The sequence below is a fragment of the Garra rufa genome, chromosome 3 (assembly GCF_049309525.1).
Source record: "Garra rufa chromosome 3, GarRuf1.0, whole genome shotgun sequence".
Classification (NCBI taxonomy): Eukaryota; Metazoa; Chordata; class Actinopteri; order Cypriniformes; family Cyprinidae; genus Garra; species Garra rufa.
The window spans coordinates 46211488-46223261 of NC_133363.1; the positions used below are offsets into that span (position 1 = coordinate 46211488).

The window sequence follows — 11774 nt, forward strand, 5'->3', positions numbered from 1 at the left end:
AGGAGAACCTGCTCCTCGTCCTCCCTGATCTTGCACAGGGTCTGTGCAAGGAGGCTCACTGGGGGAAAGGCGTACTTGGGCCCCGGAGGCCAGCTGTGGGCCAGAGCGTCCCTGCCGAGGGATACCTCGTTGAGGGAGAAGAACTGCTGGCAGTGGGAGGATTCGGGGGAGGCAAACAGATCTATCTGGGCCTCCCCGAAATGCCTCCAAATCAGCTGGACTGTCTCGGGGTGGAGTCGCCATTCTCCAGGGAGGGTGGACTGCCGTGAGAGCTGATCGGCTGCACGGTTGAGTTCCCCCGGAATGTGAATGGCACGTAGCGATTTTAGCCACGTTAGACTCCAGAGGAGCAGACGGCGGGCGAGTTGTGACATGCGACGGGAGCGGAGGCCGCCCTGGCGGTTGATATAAGCCACAGTCGCAGTGCTGTCGGTACGCACAAGTACGTGCTTCTGACGCAACGTCGGTCGGAAGCGACGAAGGGCCAGAAGCACAGCCAACAACTCGAGGCAATTGATGTGCCACTGCAGTCGAGGTCCTGTCCAGGAGCCCGAAGCTGCTTGCCCGTTGCACACAGCACCCCAACCCGTGGTGGAGGCATCCGTGTAAACCACGATGTGCCTGGACACCTGTCCCAGGGGTACTCCGGCCTGGAGAAAAGCAGGGTCTGACCACGGGCTGAACAGGCGGCGACACTGCGGGGAAACGCCAATCCGGAGTGTGCCACGGTGCCATGCCCGTCTCGGGACTCGGTCGTGTAGCCAGTGCTGAAGCGGTCTCATATGAAGCAAGCCCAGCGGCGTTACCGCGGCCGCAGCTGCCATATGCCCCAGGAGCCTCTGAAAAGTTTTTAGAGGAACCGCTGTCTTGTGCCTGAATAAATCTAGACATCTCAGCACCGACTGAGCGCGCTCGTTGGTGAGACGGGCTGTCATGGAGACCGAGTCCAGCTCCACACCGAGAAAAGAGATCCTCTGCACTGGGGAGAGTTTGCTCTTTTCTCGGTTGACCTGAAGGCCCAGGCGGCTGAGGTGCTGAAGCACCAGGTCCCTCTGGTCGCATAGCACCTCTCGAGAGTGGGCTAACAGAAGCCAGTCGTCGAGATAGTTGAGGATGCGGAAACCTGACAGCCAAAGAGGGGCCAGGGCCGCTTCCGCAACCTTGGTGAAAACGCGAGGAGAGAGGGACAGGCCGAATGGGAGAACTTTGTACTGGTATGCTCGACCCTCGAACGCAAACCGAAGAAAGGGCCTGTGGCGAGGAAGAATCGAGACATGGAAGTACGCGTCCTTCAGGTCGATGGCTGCAAACCAATCCTGGGGACGAATGCATGTGAGCATGCGCTTCGTCGTGAGCATCTTGAACGGCAGCCTGAGAAGGGACCGATTCAGGACTCTGAGATCCAGGATGGGTCTTAACCCACCACTCTTTTTGGGCACGATGAAGTAGGGACTGTAAAACCCTGACCTCATCTCGGCTGGAGGGACAAGCTCGATCGCATCCTTCGCCAGTAGGACTGCGACCTCTGCACGCAGGACAGCGGCGTGGGTGTCTGAGTGGACACGAGTGTGAAGGACACCTCTGTACCTGGGCGGAGCTTTGGCGAACTGAATCGCATAGCCGAGACGTACCGTCCGTATCAACCACCGCGAGGGGCTGGGGAGCTGAAGCCAGGCCCCCAAGCGCCTCGACAGGGGTGTCAAGGGAACGTTGACCGACGTGACCGTGGTGGGGCAGCCTAGGGGGGGAACAGGAAGGGGAGACAAGCTGCTCTGAGCAGGGCCTACCTTCTTCCCAGGTTCCCGCGCTGGCGAAAGACAGCTCCGAGTCCGGCTCCGAGAGGGCATCCTGGTGCCGCCCGGAACGGGAACACGGGGCCGAGGCCCCGGAGGTGAAGGAAATTGCTCTTTTATTGAAGTTGTGGGTACCGCCGACCCGTGGGCCGGCGGCAGCGTTAAAGTGCACAACAACCCCCGGCCCTCCACCGGGAGCGGGGACGTAGATGTTCTCGTCCCCTGAAGAACAAACTTCTCCACCTCCGGGTTGCCCGCGTCAGGGACGTTTCGCGGCTCTTTTGCGGGTGTTCTTTGCAGGTCCCTGAGAGGCGGGCGGCGCCCCACCCCCGCGGCCGGCTCGACGTCGGGCCGTCTCCTTCTTGGGTTCAGCAGGCGACGGAGCAGGTTTGGTGGGGGCCGCGGGGGGGCGCCCTCGGCGACGAGCGGAGGAAGGCTGAGCCACCGGCGGCGGGATGGACTCGCGGCGAGGCAGGATGTGTTGGATGGCCTCCCTCTGCTTCTGGACTGCCGAGAACTGCTGGGCAAAGTCCTCGACAGTGTCGCCGAACAGGCCACTCTGGGAGACAGGAGCGTCAAGAAAGCGAGCCTTGTCGACGTCTGCCATCTGGGCCAGAGTGAGCCATAGGTGTCGCTCCTGGACCACGGCTGTGGACATCACCTGACCAAGGGAACGCGCCGTGACCTTCGTCGCCCGTAGGGCGAAGTCGGTGGCGGCGCGGAGTTCTTCCATAACTCCCTGGTCGGGACCACCCTCGTGCAGCTGTTTCAGGGCCTGGGCCTGATACACTTGTAAGATCGCCATAGCGTGCAGGGCGGTGGCGGCCTGTCCAGCGGCGTGATAAACGCGGCCCGCAAGAGCGGACGAACGCTCACACGCCCTGGACGGGAGATGCGGACGATCCCGCCAGGTGGCAGCGCCGCGCGGGCACAAGTGCACCGCTACAGCGCGCTCGACCCGGGGAATCGCTGCATACCCCCTGGCCGCCCCGCCATCGAGGGTGGTGAGGGGAGAGGAGCTGGGGCGGGGCCGTGATGAAAAAGGGGCCCGCCAAGATCTTGTCAGCTCCTCGTGCACCTCCGGGAAGAATGGGACCGAGGGGGGGCGAGGTGGAGCCGCGGGGGCCCTCCCCAGGAACCAATCATCCAGCCTAGAAGGATCGGCCGGGGGCGCCTGAGGCACCTCCAAACCGATCCCCCTGGCGGCCCGGAGAAGCATAGTCGACAGCTCGACGTCCACCTCAGACGGAGCGGCCACCTCTGGAGGGGGTCGCGCCGCCGAAGCGTCCGCCTCACCGAACGACTCTCCCTCTGATGCTGCGGTCGACATCTCATCCTCCGCAGGAGCACCGAAGGAGACGCTCAGCCCGCTGGGCGGGGAAGCGTACTGCTCCGGGAACTCGACGGGACCATGCTGTGTGACAGAAGACCGCAGGGCTTTATGGGCCGGCGGTGCGTTCTGCACGGTGACAGTTAAGTCCCCCCCGCGTCTCGCCGCGGTGGCCGAAAAGCATTGGCGGCTTAACGACGGACCGCGGGAGGAAGACGGGGGGAGCCGCCTCGCGAACGAGCGGCGGGACTTCAGCATGGTCATGGTCATGCATTCGCAATGAATGCATTCACCATCCATGAACGCTGCCTCAGCGTGCTCACTCCCCAAACACGTGAGGCAGTGATCATGTCCGTCCGCAGGAGGGAGGAAACTACCGCATCCTGAAGCGCACGGCCGAAAAGCCATTCTGAAAAGAACGTCTTACGGCCGCGAGAAATTGCTCTTTTAGCTCCCGGTCTGCCCAGGGAAAAAGCCGCGGGGCGGCTGTGCACTCAACGGGACTTTTATCGCTGGAAAGCAGAGCGGCTGTATGGCCGTGAAAACGGCAGCCCGCAGGAGATCGCTGACGGTTGCAAAAGAATCTCTTTTAGTAAGCAACACGTCAGGAGAGAGAGCAGGAACTCTTTGAAGAACTTCTTGAAGAAAATCGGCTCTTGTAGAGAGACAACAGCTCAACATCAGACCGGATCTGAAGCGAAGAAGCTGTCTGACTGGCGCATGACGTCGCTATTTATACCCGTATGTACGGGGCGTGGCGCGTCATGCAAATGCCACTCGCCAATTTTCATTGGCCTTTTGTATAAGGCTCAGAGATGATTGGATTCTAAGCGAATTCCCATGTAACGTCGAAGTGATTCGACTGAAGGGGAACTAAACATGTTATAAAGACACAACCCAGTCAGATGACAAGTGTCATGTTCTGTCCTTTTGCATTTACCAAATACTTAAAGACGCATAGACTAGATTGTTTACCTCATACATTTGTAGGCAAGACAGTTTTTCTAATGTTTTCTAAAGTCGGATGCCACGGCTGGGTCCTCGAACTTGTGTACAGTTCCATTGGGAAGAGTGATCTGCAAAACAGCAGGGAACAGAAGGCCAAACTTGACGCCGGTGCATGAGTGAAGGAGACGTTTTGTATCTTTGAAAGCAGCCCGCTTCTTAACCACAGCCGCCGTGTAGTCCGTGAATACGGATAACTTATTCCCGTCGTGAATCAGCAGAGACAGCTGTGCAGCACGACGTAGGATGTCATTGCGGGTCTGGAAGTAATGCACCCTGATAACAAGGGGACGAGGAGGCTCTCCCTTCATTGGCCTCTCACGAAGTGTGCGATGTGCCCGGTCTAGCAGAGGTTTCTCCTGGAGATGCAGTAAACTTTGCAGAAGTTGAGCAACAAAATCAGCTGGGTGCGAACCCTCAGCTCTCTCCGGTAATCCGATAAGTCGAATATTGATCCTTCTGGATCTTCCTTCCAGATCGTCACATTTGGCATCCAACTGTCCCACCTGTTTTTGAAGCGTTGAGATTGTGGATTCTAAGTTGGTTATGCGATCACTGTGGTCGGATGCTGAGCGTTCCAAATCTCTAATAGTGTCAGCGTTAGAGTCCACTTTCTGCTGAATAGGCCCCAGTCAGTCTTTAACTTCCTGTCTAACTGTGGCAATCTCTGCACGTAGATCGGATGATAAGGAATCAATTTTCGTGCATATGTCATTTTTGACTGACTCCAGCATGTCTTGGAGGAGAGCTACGTTTGCAGATGAACTCTCAGCGGAACTAATGCTCACTGAGGTCACGTTAGCCTCCTCCGATGAGTGTGCAGTTTTACCGTGACCGCTCTTGGCCGCGTCTGTTTTCGCTCGAGATGACGACATATTAGTGAGTTACAAATGATATGCGTGAACCTGCTACTGTTAATGTACTAGTCTCACAACTTGTTTACAGCAGTTATACCGAACTGTGCGGAAAATTAGTAAATATAGCACTTTCTCACGGAGCAGCGGGGAAACACGTCTTACATCCTTTGCATGGAACAGCGCCCCTCTCCTGAGCCTGGTTTTTCCCAAATATTTTTTCCCCCCAATTCTGTCACCAAGTTTCGGTTCCTTGCCACTGTCCCGTTTTGGCTTCTTGAATGGTGCTTGCTTGCTTGCATCACTGAATCAACAGTGAACTGAAAAATGGTCTCTTTACTAATTTACTAAGCATTTATAAATATTCTGAACTCAATTGGGGTTAGACAACACGTTTCAGGACCTACTCATTGCCGAAATCATACTTCAGATTTAATATTGTCACACGGAATTGATGTTAATGGCGTTGAAATTCTTCTTCAAAGTGATGATATCTCAGATCATTATCTAGTCTCGTGTATACTCCAGATAACTAAAACTGTAAAACTAACTCCTCGCTATAAGTATGGTAGAACCATTACTTCTACTACAAGAGACTGCTTTGTAAGTAACCTTCCTGATTTATCTGAATTCCTCAGCATATCCGATAGCTCAGGAAAACTTGATGATGCAACAGAAACTATTGACTCTCTTTTTTCTAGCACTTTAGATATAGTTGCTCCTCTGCGGTTAAGAAAAATTAAGGAAAACAGTCCGACGCCGTGGTATACTGAACACACTCGCGCACTGAAGAGAGCACGACGGAAAATGGAACGCAGCTGGAAGAAAACAAAACTAGAGGTTTTCCGTACAGCCTGGCGTGAATGTAACATATCCTATAGAAAAGCATTAAAAACTGCTAGATCAGATTATTTTTCATCTTTCTTAAAAGAAAACAAACATAACCCTAGGTATTTATTCAATACAGTGGCTAAATTAACGAAAAATAAAGCACCAACAGGTGCTGAATTTTCCCAACAGCACAGCAGTAATGACTTCATGAACTATTTTACTACCAAGATAGATACTATTAGAGATAAAATTGTAACTATGCAGCCATCCACTACAGTATCGCATCAGATATGCTATAAATCTCCTGAGGAAAAATTCCATGCAGTTTCAACTATAGGAGAGGAAGAGTTGTACAAACTTATTAAATCATCGAAACCGACAACATGTATGTTAGACCCTATTCCATCTAAGCTACTAAAAGAGGTCATAGATCCTCTTCTGAATATTATTAATTCATCACTATCGTTAGGATATGTCCCCAAAACTTTCAAACTGGCTGTTATTAAGCCTCTAATTAAAAAAACGCAACTTGATCCCAATGAATTAAACAATTACAGACCAATTTCAAATCTCCCTTTTCTATCAAAGATACTAGAAAAGGTAGTGTCCTCACAATTGTGTTCTTTCTTAGAGAAAAATGGTATCTGTGAGGATTTCCAGTCAGGTTTTAGACCGTATCATAGCACTGAGACTGCTCTTATTAGAGTTACAAATGATCTTCTCCTGTCATCCGATCGTGAATGCATCTCTCTATTAGTACTACTGGATCTTAGTGCTGCGTTTGATACTATTGACCACAATATTCTTTTAAATAGACTTGAAAATTATGTTGGCATTAGTGGTACTGCACTGGCTTGGTTCGAATCGTACTTATCTGACCGGCATCAATTCGTAGCAGTGAATGACGAGGTATCATATCAGTCACAAGTGCAGTATGGAGTACCTCAAGGCTCAGTACTAGGGCCATTACTTTTTACACTTTATATGTTACCCTTGGCAGATATCATCAGGAAACATGGTGTTAGCTTTCACTGTTATGCTGATGATACGCAGCTCTATATTTCTTCACGGCCTGGCGAAATATACCAATTTGAAAAACTAACAGAATGCATAGTTGAAATAAAAAATTGGATGGCAAGAAATTTTTTGCTGCTAAATTCTGAAAAAACAGAGGTGTTAATTATTGGACCTAAAACCTCCTCATGTAATAACCTAAAACACAGTCTATTACTCAATGACTGCTCTGTCAATTGTTCGTCATCAGTCAGGAACCTAGGTGTGCTATTCGATAGCAATCTTTCCTTCGAAAGCCACATTTCTAACATTTGCAAAACCGCATTTTTTCATCTAAAAAATATATCGAAATTACGACCTATGCTCACGATGTCAAATGCAGAAACGTTAATCCATGCGTTCATGACATCAAGGATAGATTATTGTAATGCTTTATTGGGTGGTTGTTCTGCACGCTTAAACAAACTCCAGCTGGTCCAAAATGCAGCAGCTAGAGTTCTTACTATAACCAGAAAGTATGACCATATTAGCCCGGTTCTGTCAACGCTGCATTGGCTCCCTATTAAACATCGTATAGATTTCAAAATCTTGCTAATAACTTATAAAGCCCTGAATGGTTTAGCTCCTCAGTACTTGAGCGAGCTCTTATTATATTATAGTCCCTCACGTCCGCTGCGTTCTCAAAATTCCGGCAATTTGATAGTACCTAGAATATCAAAATCAACTGCGGGCGGCAGATCTTTTTCACATTTAGCGCCCAAACTCTGGAACAATCTACCTAACACTGTTCGGGAGGCAGACACACTCTGTCAGTTTAAATCTAGATTAAAGACCCATCTCTTTAACCTGGCCTACACTTAATACATTTCATAATCCAAATCCGTTAAAGGATTGTTAGGCTGCAATATTTAGGTCAACCGGAACCAGGGACACTTCCTATAACACCTGATGTACTCGTTGCATCAGAAGAAGAATGGCATCTACGCTAATATTAGTATCTTTCCTTCTTATTCCGAGGTCACCGTAGCCACCTGTATCCAGATCAGACGGTCACAGCAGTCTCCCGGATCTAGTCCGTGCCCATCAGCACCCAGAGATATCCTCATACAGCCCTGAATGTCAGCAGAGACCACATCAAAGACAGATCATCATTGAAGACCTCATTACCTAGATGGCCATCGACGCAAGACAGCGAAAACCAGATGAGTCCTCTCCAATCTGATTTTGTGGCAACTTGGAACTCTTGCATCTACATTAATATTAGTCTGTTTGTTTCTTATTCCCAGGTCACCATAGCCACCAGATCCAGTCCGTATCCAGATCAGATGGTCACTGCAGTCCCCCCGGATCCAGTCCAAACCTAGAGCAGATGGTGGATCAACACCTACAGCCGAATGTCAGCGGATACCGTGTCAACTAGATGAGCCCCAGAGACAGATCATCAAGAAAGAACTCCTACCCTAAAAGGCCATGGGAACCAGATGAACCAACAAAGAACCAGACTTTGTTGCAATATGGAACTCTTGCATTATTATTGACATTTTATTTTATTATTTTAATACTGTAAGGTTGCTTTGACACAACTTGTATTGTAAAAAGCGCTTTATAAATAATCTTGACTTGACTTGACTTGACTAATGTCATGTTTTTAGAGCTGCTTTATGGCAGAATTGAATTTTGTTTGCATTATTGATACATTATTTTCCTGTTTAACACTGTAAAGCCGATCTGAAGAAATCTGTATTGTATATAGCACTATATACAGTTGAAGTCAAAAGTTTATATACACCTTGCAGAATCTGCAAAATGTTATTTTACCAAAAAAAAAAAAAAAAAATGACTCCATTCAAAAGTTTACATACATTTGATTCTTAATACTGTGTTGTTACCTGAATGATTCACAGCTGTGTTTTTTTTTTTTTTTTTGTGTCTTGTTTGTCCTGAACAGTTAAACTGCCTGCTGTTCTTCATAAAAATCCTTCAGGTCCCACAAATTCTTTGGTTCTTTGGTTCAAAGACACAAAAATGCTGAAAAAACAAACAAACAAACAAACAGCTGTGGATCATTCAGGTAACAACACAGTATTAAAAAATTAAGTCTATGTAAACTTTTATTTTTATAAATTCAAATATTATTTTCTTTTGTGGACTATATGTAAATGTTTTTATGTGAAATATGTGTTCTTTATAATGTAAAACATGTTCTTTATATTAATAAAAGATTATTTGCGCATATGCACATACTGTACACAGATTTAATTGATTTATTTCCCAAATTGCATTGACTGCCCTAAAATATGAGATACCAATGTTTCAGGAGTTTAGAACACGTTTATTCGATAACTGTTTTATTTTCTATTTGGCTTTATGTATATGCTTTAGTTTTTTTAAGATGAATTGTTTTTTCCAAAGCATGGCTTTCCTGTTATAACTAAGCAAAGATTTGATTTCAAAAACAGTATCAGAGCTATTAAACTATATCTAAAAAGAGGTGCTAAAGTCTGATTTTGTGGTGGCTGTGGTTTAAAATTAAACTTTTATAACCTTAATTCAAGTGATGAAGGATTTTGAAAGTCTGACTATATCAGTGTTGAGTAATACTGTAAGGTTAACCCTGCCTGCTTTAAATGTTTGAAAATAAATAATGAGAAATTTAGAAAATTAATAAAAAAGTAATAAAATGTAATTGACTTTAATCATTACAATACTTATTACATTTCAAATAGGATAGCTTGTAATCTGTAACCTATTATATTTCAACTGTGTAACTGTGGCTGTGCAGGCCACCAGTGTATGGTAAGTATTGTGATTCTTTAGCAGCAAAGTCTTGATTGGTTTTACTGCCCTTTCTGCCTCCCCATTGCTTTGGCTAAAGTATGGGCTACACTGTAACGAATTGCTGTAAAAATTACAGCAATATTTTACAGCAGCGGGTTGTATTTCTTATAATACAGCCAATACAGCATATTGCTGTAAACCGCAATGCATTCTGGTAAATTTCAAAGCTAAAGAGGCGGGATTATCTTCAACGGTCGACATTTGGGAGCAGCAAGAAGAACGATTCACAACTGTGGTAAGTGTCTTATTTCTGTTTTATTTTTCATATTTCGTAACTGTATTAGAATATTAAGGTGTCATAAACATTCGCGGTAACCGCAGATTAACGAATCCTCCGTCCGCGGAGCACGAGAGAGATCTGTGCGGGGATTCGGCAGCACAGTCGCGGAAGGATTTTACACATTCCCCGGCCTTATATCGGCTATTAGGGATGGGCGATACCACTTATTTTGTTTTCGATACGATACCGATATTTTTAAGGCCAGTATCATCAATATCGATACCGATACGATACTTCTAAACTTAATTTTTAAATTATTAAATTTATTAAATTAATAAGAGTAAAATATGTAATTATGCCCTTTTTTTATAACCTTTTACACTTTATATTTGAAATGCATTTTAACATTTAATATGCAACTAATTAAATTTTATTTTCTACACGTGGTTAAAATATGTTTACTTTAGTGGTAACTACAAAACCTACAGTTGAAAATACTTGGTTTCATAAGGGGCTGCCAGTGACAGGCTGTTGCACACATAAAATACAACATTTTTATTCTGCCAGTGTATAATTTATATTAACGTTATTACAAAACATGATCAATGAACTTTAAGTGTTAATTTAAATAAATGTAATTGCACTTGTGAAATGCAAATTATGTAAGCTTCAGTTTCAGTTTGTTTATTGAGAAATAGCTCAAACATTTTTTTTATTTTCTGTCCTCTGATAAGCATTGTACAGGGCTGTCGTTCCCAAAAGCATCAATGATTTCTTATGATACTTTTAGGAAACACAGCCCTGTTTGAATGCACTGTCTAAAGGGAGTGAATGCTCTCTGTGATTGATTGGTTCTGTCTTGCATCATTTGCGTGCGTTCAGATGAGTAGGAAAAGTGTTCTATCGTGAACAGTTATTCTCTAACATAGGTTATGCATCCAATTAAATGCACATTGTACTCCTGGCTTTTTGTTAAATAAACAAAATCACTGGTAAATAAAACACACCTTAGTATCGATATTTTCAATTTGAGTATCGATACTTTCGATACTCGCATCAGTATCGATATATCGATACTTTAGGATCGATATGCACATCCCTATCGGCTATAGGCGTAACATCTCTGGGTTCCTACGTTAAGAATTACAAGCTTCATTGGCAAAAGATGGGATTCACGGCGACGTCGTGCTGATCAGCACACTTTCTCGTGATTATTTTATCATGTACAACAAATTTGCACAGGCAGCCATTTGTTAACACGGCCACCGAAATAAAACGAGTATTTAGGGCTCGCGATTCGCGGTCAGCCGCTCACGGAGGATGTGTGTGTCACGTAAACTCTGAACGGTGCTGTTAAAGTGGTTAACGTAAGCAGTGAGATGTACTAGGACCTTTGATAATAACTTGCTTATTCGCTTATTGTTTGAATGTAACGTTAATGTTTTCTGCTAACATTTAAACAATGAGTTAATCCAGCCTATCTTCCTGTCTGGCCTGTTCGCAGCATATTACATATTCTGGACTAACGTTATCAAGAGGAGACAGACGGAGCTTTGGAGTTCATTCAGAGGTAATAGTTGCATTCTAACAATCTGAGTACCTGCATTTTACATGTAACGTTAGATATGACAGAATATGTTTCTCAACTCAAGAAGAGAGAGTTTTTTTTTAGGGAGAATAATTCAGATGTACAAAAGCTAAAACTAATGTGAATTACATATTGTCTGCTTCCTGACTGTTTTGTAGATATTTATCCTGAGAGAGAAACAAAAAAGTTGAAAGGCAAAGACCCATCTAAAACGACGGGACACAGAAGAAACCAGCAGAAGTGAACCCAAGTTACCAGTCTTCTTTGCAATGTGAGGGATTTCAGCAGAATTACTGACATG

General features: G+C 46.0%; 1 protein-coding gene across 1 annotated transcript in view; it reads right to left on the reverse strand.

Moving 5' to 3' along the window:
- The window catches only part of zanl (zonadhesin, like), a 39489-nt gene extending 34486 nt beyond the window's left edge, over positions 1-5003 (reverse strand). Inside the window, exons 1-2 of the mRNA XM_073836629.1 lie at positions 4785-5003; positions 4179-4634 (exon numbers count right to left, since the gene is read on the reverse strand). Of these exons, the coding sequence (XP_073692730.1) occupies positions 4179-4634; positions 4785-5003 (675 nt within the window). The remainder of the gene's footprint in view (positions 1-4178; positions 4635-4784) is intronic.
- Between the last annotated feature and the right edge of the window lie 6771 nt (positions 5004-11774).